Raw genomic sequence first — 21151 nt, forward strand, 5'->3', positions numbered from 1 at the left:
TGTCAGCTTTCAAATGGGCTCACCACCTCCCCCATCCCCGCACCCCCCTCCCCACCTCTCTAGGGAAAAGCAGAGAGCAGGCAACTGTTTATATGACATACTTTATTTCCAATCTACAACCATTAAAAACACTTTGTAAGTTTACACTGTACAGTTCTCATATCTGAAATAAGACACAGGGCAAAGACAGCTGGTGGACTAGATGCCGTCCTACCACCCAATATGTCCTGGGAAGGAGCCTTTAAAGATAGAAAGGCGGAGGGGGGCAGTGGAAGGGAGAGGAGGAGGACAGAACAGAGGAAGGGAGAGGTGGATAGTTGGCCCAAGGATGCCCTTGGTCCCTTCCCTCCTGAGGGGTCCGGCAGGGCCCACGACTGCAGGACCCTCACCAGGAAACCAGGCTGAGCAGGAAGGGGCTTCACAGTATTGGCCAGGTTGAGGAGGGGAGCAAGATGGAGAGGAAAGGCTCTAGCTCTTCCCTAGGCACTGGGGGTTGGGACTGATTTTTGGCACTGTCTACATGGAGTCCCTGGAATCAGGAGGATGAGGAGGTGCAGCATGGGAGTGTACACAGGATTTTCTTCTTGCAGCCTTGGGTTTCTTTCTTTCCCTTTGGATAGAGGCCCTCTGGCAATGGTGAGGATTCAAATGGATAAATGAAAAGGGTCCTTCTTGCCTCCTGCTTCCAGGGACTCTCCCTCCCCCTTGCCTGCTGTGATCAGCTATGCAGCTTTCCTGAAAATCCTGAAAGTGGGGATGGTGAGCTGGGCTGAAATGGAGCCAAAGAGATAATAGGAAAACTTCAAGACTGCTGCCCTCACTCCAGCTTCCAGAAAGAGGAAAGTGTTGTTTTGTTTGGGGCCAGAGGCCCTGAATCTAGGACTCCCATTGACTGGTTGTTTCCCCTTGTCCTTGGCTCAGGCCAGCCCCAGTTCCTGCCCAAGCTGCACTGAAAGCTCACCTGGGGCCACAACCTTGCTGTTGGCAAACTTGTCCACATCAGAACGACTGGAGGCTCTTTCGTACCCCAGCCTGCTGGGTCTGCTTCAGTGGGGCCAACAATCTTCACTTCTGTCAATGTTCCTGGTGATGTTTCCACTGTGGGAATGGAGTTGTCAGTGGTGCCCCAGCCGCCTTGGCAACCTGGTACCTCCCAAGGAAGCCACGTTGGCAATGTCCAGTTGCAGAGGCACCAAGAGGTCTGGATAGATGCCCCCTGGGTGGAGAAGTAAACTAAGGCACAGAGATCAGTGGTTGAGCCAAGAGAAGAACAAGGGTTGTCCGGGCCCAGTGGATCCAGGGGAGGCTCCAGAGCCCCAAAACCCAAAGGATATTTGGGGTCCATAGGGTCATCCTAGTGCTCCTATGAGGACCATAAAAGGGGAGGCTCAAACTTGGGATAGGTTTCCAGATTGCCAGCTGAGGTCTCTCTTCATAGAAGTGGCACCGGTGGCTTTTCATGTGGTGTGACAAGGAAGCCGGACTCAACTGCCTCAGTTCTTCCAGGATATTCAGAGAAAACCGGGAAGCTAGTGAAGGGCAGGAAGGGGAGGCCAGGTCAATGGGGTAGGCAGAGAGAAGAGGATGGTCCCAGGGGCATGAGGAAGGAAAGTGGTCAGGTGGAAAGCCTGGAGCAGGGACTGTGGCCCAGGACCATGTCCTCGGTCCCCTCTCATGGATCTATGGATTCTGCAAACTGCAGATGCTGTTGGTTCAGGGGATTTGGTTCTGCCGAGATGAGCTGATTTGCAGGGGAGAGCTGATGGGATGGACAGAGAGGCACAAAACAAAAGAAAGAGAGGTCAAGCTTGCCCCACTTTATACCAAAGCCACAAAAAGTGGAAAGAGAAGACTCAAGGATGAACAAATAGCAAGTCTGTCCGTGTCTACTATGCATCCTCCCAGTGGAAGGTGATGTTATTGGGAGACTGAGGACAGGGAAGACAGGAGGCAGAGAGTGATGAGTCTGAGGAGGAGGACTGGAAGAGATGGAGAAGTATGATCCATGGAAGAAGCAGTTAGCTTTAGTGAGAGAAAACACAAAATTAACACAAGACGGGATAATTCCAGATCTGAGAGCAAACCTTGGAATCGGAAGACAGACATGCCACTTCCCCGATGAGGTGAGCATGTGAGTTTGTTGGCACAGGGAGGAGACAGCCGAGGTCACACACAAATCCACAGGAGGGAACAGTACTTAAGAGGACACAGGAGGCTGAGGGCTAGTGCTATAGAGAGCCTAGGGCTCCAAAGAAAACCTGGCCCTAGGCTAGGACCACTTCATCTGGTGGCAGGAACCAGCTAAGAAGTAGTGACAGGAGGGAGACTATGGATAATGATGAAGGAGGAGGGGAGGTGTGTGAGGAGGAAAGTGAACCCCAACAAAGATGGGGGTTCAGCTACACCCCCGGAGCATCCCTCAATCACTATGTATAGAATCTTCGGTGAGTCAGGAGCTCTGGGATGTGCTGGCCCCTTGCTCAGAGGCCTTGGGCAATCCACGGGCCCTTGTCCACATGTAAAACACAAAGTGGTGAGACACAGATGATAAATACTGGGGTCTATCTACTTGAGTACCTAAAACAGGCCAGTGAAGAAGGGAGAAAGCAGACCAGAGGTCACCCGGCCTGGGGCAGAAGTGGGAGTCACTGTGTAGGTTAGTTAGGAATTATTATGGGGGTGTGGTATTTCAGTTTGGGGCCAAGAAGAAGTTCTGGAGACAGCGGTGGCTAACACAGTATTGAGAATGTAAAGGACACTTAGGGCCGGGGTGATAGCAAATGCCAACGGTGACAGAGGCAGAAAGAGTTCAAGCTCATCCTTGGATAGTGAGTTGGAGGCCAACTAATGATACAAGAGCCTCTGTCGCAAAGTAAATACTTGTTAAAAAGCCTCTTAGGTGCTTGAGACGTAATTCTGTGGTAAGATGCTTGCCTCGCCTGCACTAGGCTCTGAGTCTCATTCCCAGCTTGTGCAAACTCCTGCACATACGCACACAAAAGGACAACAGTAGCGTTTTAAATTGTGAGCAGGTTGGCGAGCTTCTCCTCCGGTCCCTGTCCATTTAAGGCCAATGAGGGAAGGAGGTACAGGCTACTGAGGGGCTCAATGGCTATAGTATGGTCAGATTCACTCAGATTTATACAGATTTGCATCAGCTTTTCTTATATTTTTGGTTGTGAGCCTAGCCTTTAACGGCTGAGCCATCTCTCCAGCCCATTTTTTTTTTTTCATCAGCTTTTCTTAAAGGAACAGGCATCATGTATTTGGTCTTCTCCACAGCCACCACTTTATAGCTGGGGAAACTGAGGCATAGACTAGCCATGTGATTTGGCCAAAGTCATTCAAACTGGTGGCAGTTTATTATTTTGTAAATCGTCTTCTGGAAAACTCGTCTCATCTTGGGCTAACCTGGTATTACACCAATCAGCTCCAGGGTCTTTAAAGAGACCTCAGGTTCTACATTGGTTTGTCTCTGGGAGCGATCCTGATTGGCTGATGAAAGAGATAAAGGCCCGACTTACTTCTCTTCTTACCATGGCCTCTAGGAAACTCGAGAATGAAATTGAAGGCTGGGTATGGTGGCGCATGCCTGTAATTCCAGAATGTGGGAGGCAGAGGCAGGAAAAATCACCACAAATTTAAGGTCTACACAGCAATTTCCAGATCCGATAGGGATACCCAGCAAGATCGTGTCTAAAAACAAAAACAGACGAACAAAAAACAGGGGGAGGAAGGGAGAATAATTTAAATTTGGTAATTATGGGGATTATAGCAGGTAGACTGGGGGAATAATTGTTTTTCTTTTTCTTTTTCCTTGGCAGTGCTCTACTCCTGTGACACACGTCCTTAGTTCTCATCCTCTGATTTTCCCAGTTTTGTTTGTTTTCCAAGAGTAGGGAGAGAACCCAGGGCTCACACATGTGAAGCAAGCATCAACCACTGAGCTACCACCACTTTCAAAAATCCTTGAGATAAGACCTCAGAAAAATGCCAGAGCTGACCTTGAACTCACTCCATTTCCCAAACAGGCTTTGAACGTGATCCTCCTGTCTCTGCCTCCCAAGTAGCCAGGATTAAAGGCCAGGATTAACCAGCCTTTCTAGCTTTGCTTAATGAAACATGACTAAAATGGAAGACTGTTTTTGATGCCCTTTGAAAACCCTTGGAATAATTTACCCAAAGCAGAGTTCGTCTACGACACCCTCACCCCCCCCAAATCACAGCTCAGTGCTCAGGGCTCTCGTTCAGGACCTACACTATGAGCACTAACTCAAAATGCAAGAGTTATGAATGGCTGGAATTTTGAATGTTAACACTGGTCACTGGTGCTTAAGGATCTCCAGGGGGCTAAACCCACAGGACCTCTGTCCAGAGGCTGGGGTCAGGTCTGGAAATCTGTACCAAGAACTTGCTCTCAGAGGTTTGGGTGCAGTGGTCCCTGGGCTACCCTCCGGAACAAAGGTCCAGAATTGAAAGCCTGCCTCTGGGTTTGGCAGTGGCGAGTTTGGGATGCTTTGAATCTAGCCAGCGTCCCAGTGAGTTTGTACAGAAAGCAGGGAAGAACCCAGCTATTAAAGTTGATGACTTCCTGGTTCAGGGCTCCAGGGCAAAAAAACGGTTTTCCCCTTTGTAGAATGAGAACACTAAGCCCTGTCCTGTCAAAACTGCCCCTCAAGAGTTGCCCTTGAGAGACTAAGGAGGGATGAGGAGATGGTGCTGTGACCTCTAAACAATACGGTGCTCCAGGGAGGACGGTTGGAGGGATGTTTGCTATTGCAGTGAGGAGGGAGAGGGAGGCAGTGAGCAACTGAGGCTGGAACTCTGGGTGAGTGGTAAGAAGCCTGGGGAAGGGACAAAGCTGAGAGGCAGATGTGACTATGAAAGATACATAGTGCAGCATGGTGGTGCCAAGAAGGTCAAGTCTTTCAAGTACTCGGTTTTGTCACCGGAGGCCAGCTGGTAAATGAATGTCCCCGGAGAGGCCAAGAGACATAGCCCAATCGGAGCTCCTAAAGAACAAGATCTTTAGAGGCCAGCCTTGGTGGGAGAAGGACTGGGAAGAAGGCTACGGGGCAAAGGGGAAGGGATGCTGAGGCCTTGTTCAGTCAGGGGCCTCAAAGAGCTCTGACTCTCATTTCAACACCAGTCACCACTGCCTCTGAGATGGTCTCATTTGGTTTAGCCCTGGGAAGAGGTGAGACATAGTTTGGTTTCACTCATGTAACTTAACTCACCCTCATGCCCCCAGCCAACCTGTGTCAACCCTGTGGGCACAAGCCAGGCAATCTTTTAGAGGATGGGACCCCAGGGCTCCTTGGGACATTGGTTCAGGAAGTAGAGTAGAAGCTGAAGAAGGAAGAGGAGGAGGAGGAGGGGGAGAGGGTGGAAGAGGAGGAGGGAGAGGAGGAAGAAGAGAAAGAGGAAGAAGAGGAAAGAAGAGGTGAATAGAGAGAACACAGGCAGGAAGAAGGGCAGAGCTCCTTCCCATGACCCCCCAGGCCTCAAGGGGCATGCCCCATGGAAGCCAGGCAGTTTTCTGCTTTGGGAATGTTACCAAGACATAAAAGGCATTTTGAAGAAACAAACTTAGAAATTACATTTCAAAAGAGTAGAGAGATTTACAAACCAACCCTTCCACCCCACCCCCAAAGAAAACAGAACCAGTTACCAAGTAAAATGCTAAAGATCAAACCAAACCAATATTTACACGGAACATTTTCAACCCCATCGAGCCCTATGTCCAGAGGCTTCCACAGGGACAGTGACAAGCGGTCTTGCACGGTGGCAAGCAAGAATTAGAAACGGGGACTGAAAAACAAGACCTGGAGCTTGCAACACCTGTTGGGGGGCCACAGGAGCCAGGTGCTGAGACAGTGGAAATGCGCAACCCATACAGAGACGGTGGTAAGGCTGAACGGCCCCTAAGCCCTGAGGTTCAGGACTACGGGGACTTTTCTCCAAGCCTCCCAAGCTCTCAGCAGCTCTGGGAGGTGGCAGAAGGCCTCTGGTGGCTTGTGGCCTGGTGTGGTCCCCTCAGTTAGAAATAATGTTAAAGGGGCCTCTGACCTCTTAGAGGAGAGCAGTAGCATCCTGGAGGGACCTGGCCCACGGTCCACTGGCCTGCTGACTATGCCCACGCAAGGTACTGGGCATGAGTCAACAGCTGTTGGAAAGCACTGACCCTGATAAACTGCCCATAGGGAATGGGGTCGAGGGGCTTTGGGTAACTGGCCCAGGTGTTTCTAAGAAGATAGCCTGGGTACAGGTAGGTGGGAGTGTAGAGGCAGCTCCCTAGTCCTGGAGCAAACCAGCTATGCAGCTGGCTCTCTGCCTTTCCGAGGGGACCTCTGCACAAAAGCTAATCCATCCCTGGATGAATCCGGGTCCCCGGTCAGGAACAGGAGGGCGGCACATCGCATGTGTACAACTGACATTGGTTCCTTGGCACCGAGGGGAGGCATATGAGCCCTCCCCATGCCGCAGTTGAGTTATACTGGTGTGGTTCAGGCGACTCCTAGGGGTGCAGGAAGGACAGGCAGTAGAGCTTGGGTTTGAGGAGCCATGAGTGGCTATAAGGCTAAGAGAAGGGCTGGTGAACAGGCTGGCAGGCTGGTAGACACTCTCAGATCCATGTGCAAAGCTGCAATAGACAACATTCTACAAGTCCCGTCCTGTTTTCCTGCGAGTTCTTAACTTCGGGAACGTGGGAGGGTCACTGTGCTCGGAACAGAGCTGCAGTCATCTGTTTGACTCATGAGAAGAGGTGTTGGAGGGAAGGACGGGATGAAAAGGATCATGGGTGATGTCTGGGGAGTGAGGACATCATTCTGGCCTGCCGTTGGTCTGAAGCATTTACAGTCTGGCCTGTGGAGGCCGGGCCAAGTACCGGGCGATGAGGAAAGTGTAGCACTCTGAGACTAAACGGCCGGTGGTATTGGAGGAACAAGGTGCAGAGCCCCTGCTCTGCCGAGGGCCCTTCTGACAAAACCAGAAGACCTGAGTCTGGTGCTGAGCTGCCTCAACCACATGGAGGACTCCATGGTGTCACAAGCCCCACACTGTCCCAGAGGCAAGAATACCTCTAATAAATTACCTTAGGGGCTCTGAGGTGGGAGGGGATAAGTTAAATTATTAAAATAAAGTAAATCACCTTAAATATTTATAGTATGAAAAATTCAAATAAACAATCTAGTCAATAAACAATGTAGGCCCTTGTCTTGGGCTGTGTCCCGGGACACTGGCCTCTTGGCGCTCTCTCTGGTCTGAACTAACAGTCTCTCCCAGGGAGCCTTTCTGCCCTCTGCCTGCTGCAAGATTGTGGTACCCATCCCTGCTACCAAGAAAAAGGTCCTAGGGAGGAGGGCATGGCATGTAGGCATTTACCTCAGCTGTTGAGATGGGTGCTACCCTTTTCTGTTCTCATCGAGTCTCCTACGGAAGTTGGACCTTCAAGTCCCTAGGACAAAGGAGTTGGCACTTCTGGCCTGCTACTCTGAACCTTATGTACTCCTACCTGCCTCCTGGTTCTTGCTACATATGGGCACAGGCAGGGGGATCCAGGGCTCCAGGATTCCAAGTGGACTTGGCCCTGAATTCTGCTCTATCATGTTCCCCTTCCCTACTCCAAGAAGGCCTAGCAACCAGAGCAGCAGGGATGAGAGGAGGGAGCAAGAAGTGACAGTCACACCCAGGCCCAGCTCTTCTGAGAGCCTCGAGCTGGGCCTTAAGCAGAGTGGAATCCTCACAGTGGCTTCTCCTCCACATGTGGTCAGTAGGGAGCATCTCTGCCAGCCCTGTTCCTAGAGCCTGGCCAGAAATGTCTCTTTTTCTGGATCCTTCTAAGACGTGGTATGGGTGGTACCAGGCCCCCTTGAGGATCCAGAGCTGACTTGCTAAGCTCTTCGGGTGCTTTTGAGGCCCAGTTCTGGTCACCCAGGTTTAGTCTTTCTCCTTGCTCACTGCCTTGCCCTGGAAATCAGAGGTCACTTCCCAGCAGTCAGCAAGACACCTCGCTTTACCTTAATGTGAAAGCTCTTCCCTGGCAGTGGCACAGCTGCTGTTCCTCCTGGATGGATTGAGGCTGAGGACATGACCCCTTGCCTCATCTCCAGGGTCTGGGCTGCTTGAAGCAGGAGCTTGGCTGCTCTGTGCCTCACTGGGGAGCTGCCCTCTCCTCCCCGCCCCAGCTTGACTCTGAAGGGTGCAGCCTGCACTTGGAAGGAGAGTGACGGATGGTGTTTCGGGATGGGCGGATGAAGCAGGAGGCAAGCGACTGGGCACTACAGTCACAGACAGCATCCTGGGGAGAGAAAGAGAGAGATCAGGAGCAGCCTGAGGCCTTGGCTACAGTCACCCAGGAGCCAGGACTCAGCTCCGCGTCAGGGGCTGAAACTCTGCTCTAGACCATGCTTCTCATACCAGGACAGCAATGGATCCACATTCTAATAAAGTCTGCATGGCACACAGAAGGCAAGGGCTGTCCAAGGTCGAGATTCTCAACATTCTACACAAACAAGATGTACTGGCTGGTTTTGTGTGTCAACTTGACACAAGCTGGAGTTATCACAGAGAAAGGAGCCTCCCTTGAGGAAATGCCTCCATGAGATCCAGCTGTAAAGCATTTTCTCAACTAGTGATCAGGGAGGGAGGACCCAGTCCATTGTGGGTGGCACCATCCCTGGGCTGGTGGTCTTGGGTTCTATGAGAAAGCAAGCTGAGCAAGCCAGGGGAAGCAAGCCAGTAACATCTCTCCATGGCCTCTGCATCAGCTCCTGCTTCCTGACCTGCTTGAGTTCCAGTCCTGACTTCCTTTGGTGATGAACAGCAATGTGGAAGTGTAAGCTGAATAAACCCTTTCCTCCCCAACTTGCTTCTTGGTCCTGATGTTTGTGCAGGAATAGGAACCCTGACTAAGACACATGACCAGCACTACATCATCCCCAAAGCTTACTTTGCACTTGCAAGATACAAATACTTTCCTGCTGCTGTGAATGTCTAAGTCTCTGTTGGTTTTCTTTTTGTTGTTGTTGTTGTCTTGTGTTTTGAGTCTGCCTGCATGTGTGTTGTGCACCCCAAGTATGGAGTGCCCGTAGAGTCTGGAAGAAGATATCAGATACCCTGGAACTAGAGTTACAGACAGTTGTGAGCCATCATGTAGATGCCGAGAATCGAACCCAGGTCCTCTGGAAAAGCAGCCAGTGCTCTTAAACTGCCGAGCCATCCCCCCTGCTCCTGGGTCTCTGTTTTAAAGGCTCTATAGTGTCCTCCTGAATGAAAATACATATTTTCCAATTCGATCCCCCCACCCGCCAAGGGCTAGAGTTGGAATCTAGGACCTTGAGCTGGTGCTCTACCACTGAGCTACACCCTCAGCTCCAATTTACTCTCTGTTTGCTTCTTTGTGTCAGGGTCACACTACATAGCTCCAGCTGGCCTTGAATTCACTATGTAGCCCAGGCTGGCCTCAACCTGTGGTGCTTCAGTCTCAGCTATTCAAGTACTAGGATTCAGGCCATCACTTCCAGTAAATGTTCCTCCCCGGAGTACTCAGGATTTCCAGATTCACCATTGATGTGTATTTAGGTAGATTCATTCTTTTTCTTTATTGTTTTTTGGAGACACGGTTTCCCTGTGTAGCTCTGGCTATAGATCAGACTGGATTCTAAGATCCACCGGCCTCTGCCTCCCGCCTGCTGGGATAAAGGTGTGTACCACCAAGCCCGGCTTACTCATCTTTTAATTATTATCAGAACAGAGAAATGGTGAAAAATGCTGCTGTAGAACTCGACTGTTCTCTCAGCTCTGCCACTTGCTGGGCAAGTGACGCTCTCTGAGCCTTTCTCTCCTCTTCTCTACAATGAACGGCATGCTGCTGTGTTTCTCAGTGTCAAGAGCATGAGGTCAAACAGGACATATAAAGGATATGACAGAGAGTCCACCTAGCACGCAACAGGTCTCGGTAACACACTCCTGTTTCCTTTTTATCCCTTTTTAAGTGTTGGGATTGAACTCAGGGCTTCTGTGTGCTACACAAGTGGTTTTACCATCGAACCACACTTCAGCCCTTGTATTTAATTATATATATCTGAGTGTTTTGACTCCTGCATGTAAAGGCGGCACATGTGTGCAGTGCACAGAAGCCAGAAGAGGGCATTGGATCACTTGGAACAGAGTTATAGCTGCTGGGCCATGCCCCAGGCGCATGCTGTTCCTTCTTACCATGATGGTTTTACGGACATGATAGCATTTGTTGTTATTATTTCGATTTTTGAAACAGTCTCACTGGATAGCCCTGGCTGGTCTGGAACTTGCCATGTAGACCTGGCTGGTCTCACACTGCTTCTGCCTCCAAAATACTGAGGCTAAAGGCATGGGCGGTCACTTCTGGTTTGGATGGCTCATTTTATATCGAGGTGATTAAGACATGGGGCACCAAGCCCAACATTATTCTGGGTGTTCATGTGAAGGTGCTTTCGCATAATCCTGAAATTTAAATTAGCAGGTAAAGAAGATTACCATCTTCAATGTGGGTGGAACTAACTTATCCAATCAGTCAGCATAGAATGGCTGGCGCTCCCCAAAGTAAGCAAACGCTTCATGGCTGACGACCTTCAGACTAGAACATTGGATTTTTGTTCCTGCTTTTAGTTTTTATTAATTTAAAAACATTTATTCATTTATGTTAGCATTTTGTCTAGGCTCTGCCCCAAAGTTACCTGGCAACAGCCAGTTGTGCCTGACTCACTATAAAAGGGGTGCTCACCTCCTCCTCTCTCTCTTGTCTTGCTCTATCCTTTTGTCCCCTCCCTCTCTCCCCATTCCCCTCCCACTTCTTTCCATGTGCTCAGGGCTAGCCTCTATGACTCTTCTCTCTCTCTCTCTCTCTCTCTCTCTCTCTCTCTCTCTCTCTCTCTGCCTTTCTCTGTCTCCACTACCCTTTCAACTCCCCTCCTCATGCCCTGAATAAACTCTATTCTATACTATAGAATTATATAGTATACTACACTATATATATATATATATATATATATTACAGTATTCTATACTGTGGAATAGTATAGTGGTTGGTCCCTCAGGGGGAAGGGATGCCTCAGCATGGGCCAACAGAGGCACCCCCTCCCCCCACACCTTACTACACATCCACCAGACATATTCCTTCTCTCCTTATCTTTTTATAAAACATAGCAATCTATTCTGTAGCGTGGGATATATATGTGTGCATCCGTGCAGAGGAAGTCAGGGGACAAGTTTGATGAGTCAGTTTTCTTACTCCATCAGGGTCAGACAACTTTTCTTTTTTCTTTTTTTTGGAGCTGGGGACCGAACCCAGGGCCTTGCGCTTGCTAGGCAAGTGCTCTACCACTGAGCCAAATCCCCAACCCCCCAGGTCAGACAACTTTTGTGGCCACTTTTCTTACTGCCGCCAAGGATTGGACCCAGGTCATCATCATGTTTGGTGGCAAGCACCTTTTGCTGCTCCCTTTTCTTGCGTTTAGACTTAACCCGAAACAAGGGCACTTTCTGACCACGAGGCTGCCTGGAGGCTGCCTCCCTTCAGACTGGGTTAAAGTCATTAACTTTCCTGTGTCTCAGGCCTTGGACTCAGACTGGAACTAAGCCGATGGCCAGACCCTATGCCGGACTTTTTTTTTTTAATTGATTTATTCATTTATTATATATAAGTACACTGTAGCTGTCTTCAGATACACCAGAAGAGGGAATCGGATCTCTTTACAGATGGTTGTAAGCCACCATGTGGTTGCTGGGAATTGAACTCAGGACCTCTGGAAGAGCAGTCTGTGCTCTTAACCGATGAGCCGTCTCTCCAGCCCCCTTGCCTGATCCTTAAGGCAGACACAAGAGGACGGTGTGGCTGGAGATGGCTCGGCAGCTAAGAGTACTTGCTGTTCATGCCGAGTACCAGGGGCTGGTTCCTGGCATCCAGGCTGCACACAGCTGCCTGTGACTCCAGTTTCCGAGGACCTGATACCTCTGGCCTCTGCAACTACCCACATATACATACATGATGCACAAAGACTCAAGCAGACTCACATACATACACATACAAAAACAAAAATAAAACCCAGGAGACTGGAGAGATGGCTCAGTAGTCAAGAGCACTGGCTGCTCTTCCAGAGGATCCCAGGATCAAGTCATAGAACCTACATGGCAGCTCAAAACAGTAACCCCAGCTCCAGGGGATCCAGAGACCAGGGCTGCACAGAGAAACCCTTTCTTGGAGGAAGAAAAAAAAAAGAGAGAGAACTTTTAAGACACACAACTATCTTCCCTGAGTTTAAGAGCCAAGAGGGTCTTGGGATTACCTAAGACGGTCGAGTGCTTACCTACCAAGCATGCACAAAGCCCTGGATACAATCTCCAGCACCATATAAACCAGGTGTCATGACCATACCTGTGATTCCAGCACAGAGGCAAGAGAATCTGGAATTGAAGGTCATTCGCAGCCACGTAGAAGGTTCAAGGACAGCCTGGGCTACATGAGACTCTGACTTTGTTTGGGTTTTTTTGTTTGCTTTTCTTTTTTTCCCCCCAAGAGCTGAGGACCGAATCCAGGACCTTATGCTTGCTAGGTAAGCGTTCTACCACTGAGCTAAATCCCCAACCCCCGAGACTCTGACTTTAAAGAAAGGAAGCAAAACACAGAATAGCACAAAACAGAAGAGTGTGAGCTTTCTACGCTAATCACCCATTCTGAGAGAAGGGTGAAGTCCAGTCATACCTCACTGGGAAGGATTAAGGATCCATCTCCATCCCGAAGGGCACCGTCCTTCCCCACCTGGGACAGCATAGTGGGTCTGACCTCTTCACTACCACCTGCCTTGGCTGCCTTCTTATTCAGGATCCTGGCTACACCCTCAGGTTGATGGTAGCTGGCTGGCGAAAGGGGCTCTGGTTTCTTGGAGCTCTCCTCGCCTGCTGCAGTAGTGGGGCTCGGTGCCCGGCCACACACATTCCGGAAGAACTCCTGAACAATGCCATACTTGGGAGGCTCAGGCTTGGTTCGGGCCTCAGACATGCCCAGTTTCCACACAGACTCGGTGCTCCCTGAGTGCTCCACCACGCTAAAGAGGCTGGACAGCCCATCGTTGATGTTCCTCAGTACTGGGCTATCCCGTGTGGTGGTGGAGCGAGCCCAGGCCGAGCCGTTCTGTTTGCCCTGGTGCAGGTTCCACAGGCTACGGTCCTTGGTGCTGTCCAGCTTGGACACCGATCGCCTCTGGAGCTTGGGTGAGCCATACTTAGGCGAACAACACGGCCGCTCGATGCGAGAATGGACCTTGTCCAGGGAGGAAGAGATCTGCTTGCTGCGCACAGACACGAGTGAGGAGCTGCGGGGTGACCAGCTCTTGCTATGGAGGCTGCTGCGGGGTGGGTCGGTCTGCAGGCCTACACTGACCGTCCGAATGGTCTGTGTGCCTACGGTGGCCAGACCCACTGTCTGGCTGGATGTGCTCTTAACCTTCCTCTCCAGGGAGCCGGAGCGCATGGCCTGCCGCACGCAGTTGGTGATTTCCTTCATGTCATCACTCATATTGCCCGACATCTCAAAGTCATGCAAGGCCGTGGGGAAAGCAGGCCCGGAACCCGAGGTGCTGGCCCCAGATCCTCCATCCAGCCGCTGCCGGGAGAAATTGCAAAGCCACCGGCTATAGGAGCTCTCAGCCAGCCGGTCAGCCTCTGCTGACTCCTTGGGCTTGGCTGTGGTGAAGAGGAAGCCCGGCTCGATGAGGATCTTGCCCTCCTTGTCGTGTACCACAGGGACACCCAGGCGCCGGGCCACTGGGGGACTATAGTAGACACGTATTCCCGTCTTGTCTGGAGCAGTGTAGCTGCGTTGCATCTGTCTCCCTGCAGGCTCCTGACACGCCAGGCTACCCATGTGGCTACAGTCCCGGGCGGGAAGCACGGGCTTTTCCTTGGCATCTTTCTCAGGCTCTATAGGCTCAGCACTCACGAAGGCAAAAGCAGGGCTGCTGGGCAGCTTCTTGTTCCGGGCATCTCCGCCAGCAAGGTATGGGGAACAGTCGAGCAAACTTTCAAACTCAGACATGGAGGAGACCGATTTGGTCCTGGGAAAAGTAAAAGAAGAAAGTAGGATTAGTGGGAAATAACATGTCAAGCATGCTCGTCTACTTACCTGGACAGGCATGTGGGGACCAAGCCTGTCTTGCCTATCTCTTGTAGCCAACCTGGCTGCTACCTCCTCAAACCCTCTCTACCTGCTTCAGTAGCACAAACTCTAGGATCACAGTTAACCCCTGGGTAGAGGAAGCTGGAAACAGCTCAGTCCCCTGAACGCAGCCCTTGGCACACGATGGGTGGGATCTGGAGTACGAACCTTGCCTCCTCAGACTTTCACTGCGGTATCTCTGACCGGTTCAGCCTCTGCTGGTCCCCAGGTTCCTCGGCATTCCTGAGCTCCAGCTACCCCGTGACTATCTTGGTAATATTCCAGCCGCCTCCCTACCTCCCATCTCCCCCCCCCCCCCCCCGTTGACCATTTGACATTCCTTTGCCCCACTTGCTGCCTTCATTCCGTATTTCACAGAGTTGGGTTTACTACTGGAGTCCTCTACTGCACATGACTGGTCACGGTGCAGCTCTCTGCCGTCTCCAGTTATCCCACTAGAGAGAGGGAGGCACCCAAGGCCCCGATGCTAGAAATGGCAGAGCTAGAATTACACCTGGCCCCCTGGCTCCAGTGACTCCCTTGTGGGCTGATGTCTTCTATATGCAGGTGAGGGCAGGCCCAAGCTGAGGCAAGGCCTGTGACTGGGCAGTGAAAAGAAAAGTGGGCTGAGAATTTGAGAGACGGGATAGAGAATATGGAGGAGAAAAGATGGGAGAAGAGGACGACCCAGATCCGTGTGGCTTTACATAGCCACAGGTGGCTACGAATATCTTATAAGGGATGGATTATTACAAGACAATTTGTCTTTTCTGGGTGGGCAGTTTATATCAATTTCAATTGGCTCTGGGTTTATGGTATGGACATTTTGTGGGGTGAGAATTTACTGATATAAATCTGATTGATAAATTACAAGCTTCAAGAGTTTTCATTTTACCGAGTTACTGGGAATTGTAACTGAGCAGAGTCAGCAGCAAGAAAGCCCCGAGATAGGCGGTTACTGCTGGGCTTGGCATGGCAGCCACCTGCCATGGGAACTAAAAGGGTGGTCGCTGCTGGGGCTAACCACGGCAGCGAAATGGCCGCAGGGCCCAGAGAGTAGCTGCGATAGCGTGGCATGGTGTCTCATTTCTTTAATATTCACTGCAGTGCTGGAGAGAGGCTCAGTGGTTAAGAGCACTGACTGCTCTTCCAGAGGTCCTGAGTTCAAATCCCAGCAACCACATGGTGGCTCACAACCTTTTGTGATGAGATCTGATGTCCTCTTCTGGTGTGTCTGAAGACAGCTACAGTGTACTTAAATATATAATAAATAAATAATAAAAAATATTCACCGCTACACTCCCTCACTTTACAATGTTCTGTACTGCCCCTCACTTCTTTCATGGAGGATCTTAATGACGGGAATACTACCTACCCTTGCATATCCCCTTGGACATAGCATGGTGGTAGGCCCAATGGACACTGACCAATAATCCCCAAAATGGGTATCTACCATGATTCAAATTCCAGGGGGAAAAAGAGAACCCCCAAAGGAGCTAAACAACTCCTCTGCCAGCATGCAGCTGAGGAAATACTGGGGTCCCAAAGGAAAAAAAAATCTGGTGGCTCTCCCAACTCTCACAGGGGTGGGACTGGACACACGGGACCGGGGAATAAAGAGAGTCAAAGCCAAAAGTCTATAGGGCTGGGGGCAGAGCAGTGGGGTAAAGGACAGGGGACAGGACCGAGGGACGAGAGGCCAGCACCTCTTTAAGCCGGTTCCCCCAAGCTCAGCTTCAGAAACACCCTCCTTGTCGTGGGTCTTCTCACTTCGTGCCTGTCAAAGGAAGAGACAAGAAGGTCAGTTCTGGTGACCAGTGTGTGACAACAGACCAGCGTAGGAGCTGAGCCCAAGACGCCACACGTGAGTCCTCTCCTCTGGAGAGGGAGATGCGGTCACTGGCGATCTAAAGGGTCCACTGGTCATGTCTGAACTGTTACCTCTCACCCCCTTACGACTGCAATGTGAGCTAGGTCAGGCATCTGGAATGCAAAGAGGAACCAGAGAGAGGGGGGACCATTTGAGACAGAACTTTTCCCATGACAGCTGCTGTGCAGTTGACGGTGAGGACAGTGGCTGTGAGGTTTTCCCTCACTGGGTCTAACACAGCACCCCCACGGGTAAATCCTGTGTGCTCAGTTCCCCAGAATAGGCATGTGGCTTTTGTAGCCCCATATCCTGAGTAGCCATCACGAGGAGAGATGATCTGAGGAACCCGTATGTAACCTTTGTTCCTCAGCTCTGTTCTATGACAGTCCCCCTGACCTCCTCCAGTGTGAATTCCTCCAGTGTGACCCCCACTGACCCCACTCAGGATGGGGCCAGGGCAATGAGAAATTGGGGCCCAGAGGTGGAGCGCGACTCACCCAAGACCACACAGCTATTTAGAAGGCCTGCTTTCTGTGGAGGTATAACTGAACTTGCTTGGGGTTTCTCCCAGGCATGGTCAGACAGCCACAGCAGAGAACCCTGCCCAAGTCCAACTCCATAGGCAGGAATCACGGGGTAGTGACCCTGGGGCTAAGAAGTCCAGGGTGTAAGGACAGTGTGGCTTCTGGGACAAAGTTAGCATCCCCCTGTCACATTTCTCACGAGCAAGGAACTTTGTGGTACAGTCAGGGCCAACAGAACGTGGGTAGCAGGCATGGAAGTTCTCACCTCTTTCCAGCTGTTGTCTTGCTTCTCCAGATCTGAGTGCTTCAGGACCCAGGGCTCGGCAGCCTTCTGCAGCTAAGAAAGACAAAGAGTGTGGGCTGGTGGCCAGGGCTACTCTGAGCAGGGCCACTCCCCAGCCTCAACTCTCAGGGCCACATGACCCACAGCAAGGTGTGGGGTTAGCTCTGAGACTGCACAGGGTGGATTTGGGAAACAGTAATACAAGCAGCTACCGGCAGGCGTCTTCCTGACCTGGCTAATAGGGTTAACAGATGCTACTGCTCCATTACTCTATCCGGCAGTCATAGGACAGCTAGGGCAGACAAGCAGTAGCCATTTCACACAGGGACCATGCTGCCATCCTGCTGAGTCCTGAGGTGTTCCCTGGAGCACCGCACTTCCAGGGGATCCATTGGCATGGGCACACCAGTTCGTTACCCCTCACAGCAGCCGGAGGGGCAGGTGTGGCTGGCATCATTTCTGGGAAGCCGGTGAGAGGATGAAGTCAACAGAAGGACGGCCCAGATGTGAGCAGTCCGAGCAGCAACTGGGATGACGGGCACCACACCATCACTCTGCTTGAATTCCTCCATCCCGTCACAACTGGCTCCCACGGGTGCCAGACTCACCCTAGTTTCCCCAGGGCCTTAGTAAGGCTCCCCTCCCCCAACCTTTCAGTTCTGAAAAAGCAACCTTCGCCTTCTGCTTCCCGAAGGTCCAATGGAAGTCCTCAGCAGCACCGGGACAGGCTGCCTGCCTGTTTGCACTTGAACCCATGCCTCGAATTTTGCTCACTAAGAACCCAACGTAATACAAACAGAGCAGGGGCAGCAACAAAAGTCACCCCAGCATGAATGAGTGCCAATCACGGATGAAGATGTAAGCCAAGGCCCGGGCAGTCAGAGGGACCTAGGAGCGCTGTGCCATTCTTGTGGCTGGCTCTTATATTCCCTTGGCTGCTCTGAGAGATAAGAAGAGAACAGCCATCCTCCTTGTGTAGATGAAGCCCGGAGATAGAAAGGATTTGATTAGAGCCAGGAGCCCCTTTGTGAGCCCCAGAGGCTCATAGGGAGTGGCACTATTAGGAGGTGTGGCCTTGTTGGAGGAAGTGTGTCACTGGGGATGTCGGGCTTTGAGTTTTCAAATGCTCAAGCCAGGCCCATTGTCGCTGCCTCTTCCTGCTGCCTTTGAATCTGGATGTAGAACTCTCAGCCACCTCGCCAGCACCATGTCTGTCTGTACACTACCATGCTTGTCACCATGACACCATGTCTGCCTGTCTGCCACCATACTTGTTGCCATGACACCATGTCTGCCTGTATGCCACCATACTTGTTGCCATGACACCATGTCTGCCTGTATGCCACCATACTTGTCACCATGACACCATGTCTGCCTGTATGCCACCATGCTTGTCGCCATGACGACAATGGATTTTTCTCGCCATGACGATAAGAGACTAAACCTCTGGAATGGTTAACTGCCCCTATTAAATGTTTCCTTCATGAGAGTTGCGATGGTCAGGATGGAACGCTGACTAAGACACTCTTCCTATCTGCTGCTCTGTATGTTGCATGACTGGGAGCACAGTTTATACGGATGTGACACTGACTTGTGATTGTAGCTCTGGAGTTGCTGGACCAGGACAACTGAGTACTCCACGCTCGTCTGGGCCAAGTACTGAGATACACAGAGTCTCAGAACAAATAAAAAAAAGGAAGGACGGGGATGGGGGGCGGAGGAAGGAGGAAGAAAATAAGAAATATAGGATGTAGGGGTTGGGGATTTAGCTCAGTGGTTAGAGCACTTGCCTAGGAAGCGCAAGGCCCTGGGTTCGGTCCCCAGCTCCGAAAAAAAGAACCAAAAAAAAGAAATATAGGATGTAGCTTGGGTGTCCTGATTTGAACGGACAGAAGCAAATTGGTATCAAAGGTTGCAGGAGACAAGAGCTAGGAAGCCAACAAATGCCATACAAGGTCGCTGCTGGGAAATCAAGTACAGGAGTGGGTACCTACGAGCCGGCAGGTCCCAGCAGTATGTTGATACCTCACTAAGCATGGCACAGATCTGATTTAATGATTTCCAAACCATTAAAAAATGATATTAAAAGTCGGGCAGTGGTGGTACATGCCTTTAATCCCAGCATTTGGGAGGCAGAGGCAGGAGGATCTCCGTGAGTTTGGTCTACAGAGCAAGTTCCAGGACACCCAGAGCTACCCAGAGAAACCCTGTCTCAAAAAACCAAAATAATGACAATGAGGAGGAATCATTCCTAGACAGGAAGTGGCCAGATGGTAGAAAAAGACACTCTAATCAGCTTTCCGCACGGCACAAGGGATGTGGTTTGAACTGTGGGTGTACCAGTCTGAACTTGCCACACACAGACACCAAGGAAATATAACCATCAGAGGAACGATGTTTCTCCAGGTAGTGACCGTGATACTAGAGGAAACCTAGTCCCATGCAGGGGGTCAGTTCAAATCAAGACTCTGCCAGATGTTGGGGCTGGAGAGATGGCTCAGCAGTTAAAAGCACTCGCTGCTTCCCCAGAGGACTCAGGCTCAGTTCTCAGCACCCACATGGCAGCCCACAGCCATCTAAAACTCTAGTTCCGGGAAACCGGAGGGGACGCTAGACGGGAGACACCAGGTGTGAACATGGCACATACATAAGCAAACAGAACATTCATCCACATAAAACAAAAATAAGTAAGACTTTAAATGTGAGGGATTTGGCATAGTTCTGTCCTGTCAGAAACAGGACATTTTTGGCTCATTTTTCTCTTCTGCAAAGTGACCTTACAAGGCTGAGAGGGTTTAAGACGGCATTCTGAGAAGACATACAAAGGCGGCAGCTCTCAGAGGGATGCTCATCTTCTTTATCAGGTGAGTCCAAAGGTGAGAACTGGCAAGGAAGAAGCCAAGTGGGTCTGCACGCTGCTCTGGCTACACGGACAGACAGACAGACAGACAGACAGACAGACAGACACACATGCACGCACACATGTGTGCACATACACACAAACTTCGAGGAAACCCTCCTGAAGTTGGCTTTCACCCCACTCTCGATCCATGTGAGAGCCCTGGAATGCAGCACTGTGAATACTGCCCGCACACACGTGCGCTGACTACAGTAGATGGCTGCTTTCTGCGTGTTTGGTTTTTTGAGACAGGGTTTCATGTAAACCAGGCTGGCTTCAAACTCACTAAGTAGCTGAGGATGATGACCTTGAAGCTCTAATTCTCCTGCCTTTACCTCCCCCAAAATAGCAGGCATGAGCTGCCATTGTGATCCCATGGTGCTGGGTGGGAATCCAGCCCAGGGCTTCATCTGCGTGAGGCCAGTGCTCTACCAATTGAGTGACGTCGCCGGCTCCAAACGACACATGAAGCCTAGATGCTGTCAGTGAGGAATGAATGGGAGTCAGTTAAATGGAGCGAGGCTCTCCTTGGAAGAGGAAGTGCACATGCAGGAACATGATGGCTCAATTAGAGAAAATCAAATCAAACGGAAGCCCCTCCACAGATGTACACCTACAGAGCTAAAGGGAGGGAGCCTGATGGAATATACCAGAGACCCTAGTTTTCCTATCCCAATCACTCTTGGCGCTTCCCTTTTGGGTCCTGGGTCTTGATAAGCCCTAGTGATGGGCACATGATTGACACCTGCTCAGTGAGAACTTGTGAAACGAAAGCACTTCCTGATCGCAGCTGCTAAGCTGTAAGACGTGCTCGGGAAACGACAGCCTTCTATGAGGCTGCCATGTGTAAGAGCGAAGCAAGCAAATGCTGGTGTGGCGAGGGGCCCGGAAGACCGCCTTGGAAGAAAGGACCTGGCTCTCACGGCTTTCTCTGAGCTCGGGGCTCCAGTTACCACGGCAGAAGGGCCTTACCTGACTGAGTCGGTTCTGCAGCTCCTTCACTTGCTGCTCCACCTGCTGCTTCTCTCCCTGCAGCCGCTCCACCAGCTGCAGCTTCTCCTGGCTCCAGTGGCGCTCACTCATCTGCAGCTGCCTCGTCAGCTCCATGACGGCACTGTAGGACTCTGCCAGGAGGTGCTGCTGTTCTTCCCGCTCTCTCTGCAGTGCAGCCTTCCAGTCGGGCCCGGGCCTCTCGCTGGCACCCTTCCCAGCCTTCAGCTCCATCTGCAGGAAGAAGTGCCAGCTAGCTGGGTAGCAGGCAGGGGACACTGGCTCCAAACACACACAGGGGAAGCCTTCAGGGATCCTCCACATGCTATGGACCCCTTCCTACATACAAGACAGACCCTGAACCCAATGTTCCCTTCCTAAGCCCCCGTAA

At 51.1% G+C, this 21151-nt stretch overlaps 1 protein-coding gene across 2 annotated transcripts in view; it reads right to left on the reverse strand.

The window, feature by feature from the left end:
• Positions 1 to 87: 87 nt before the first annotated feature.
• The window catches only part of Mtcl2 (microtubule crosslinking factor 2), a 71903-nt gene continuing 50839 nt past the window's right edge, over positions 88 to 21151 (reverse strand). For both annotated transcript variants that reach the window (XM_017592266.3, XM_039106711.2), the window contains 5 exons: positions 20743 to 20994; positions 16854 to 16925; positions 15901 to 15971; positions 12743 to 14093; positions 88 to 8302 (listed from right to left, as the gene is read on the reverse strand). In XM_017592266.3, the coding sequence (XP_017447755.2) occupies positions 8156 to 8302; positions 12743 to 14093; positions 15901 to 15971; positions 16854 to 16925; positions 20743 to 20994 (1893 nt within the window). In that variant the 3' untranslated portion in view covers positions 88 to 8155. The remainder of the gene's footprint in view (positions 8303 to 12742; positions 14094 to 15900; positions 15972 to 16853; positions 16926 to 20742; positions 20995 to 21151) is intronic.

The sequence above is a fragment of the Rattus norvegicus genome, chromosome 3 (assembly GCF_036323735.1).
Source record: "Rattus norvegicus strain BN/NHsdMcwi chromosome 3, GRCr8, whole genome shotgun sequence".
Lineage (NCBI taxonomy): Eukaryota > Metazoa > Chordata > Mammalia > Rodentia > Muridae > Rattus > Rattus norvegicus.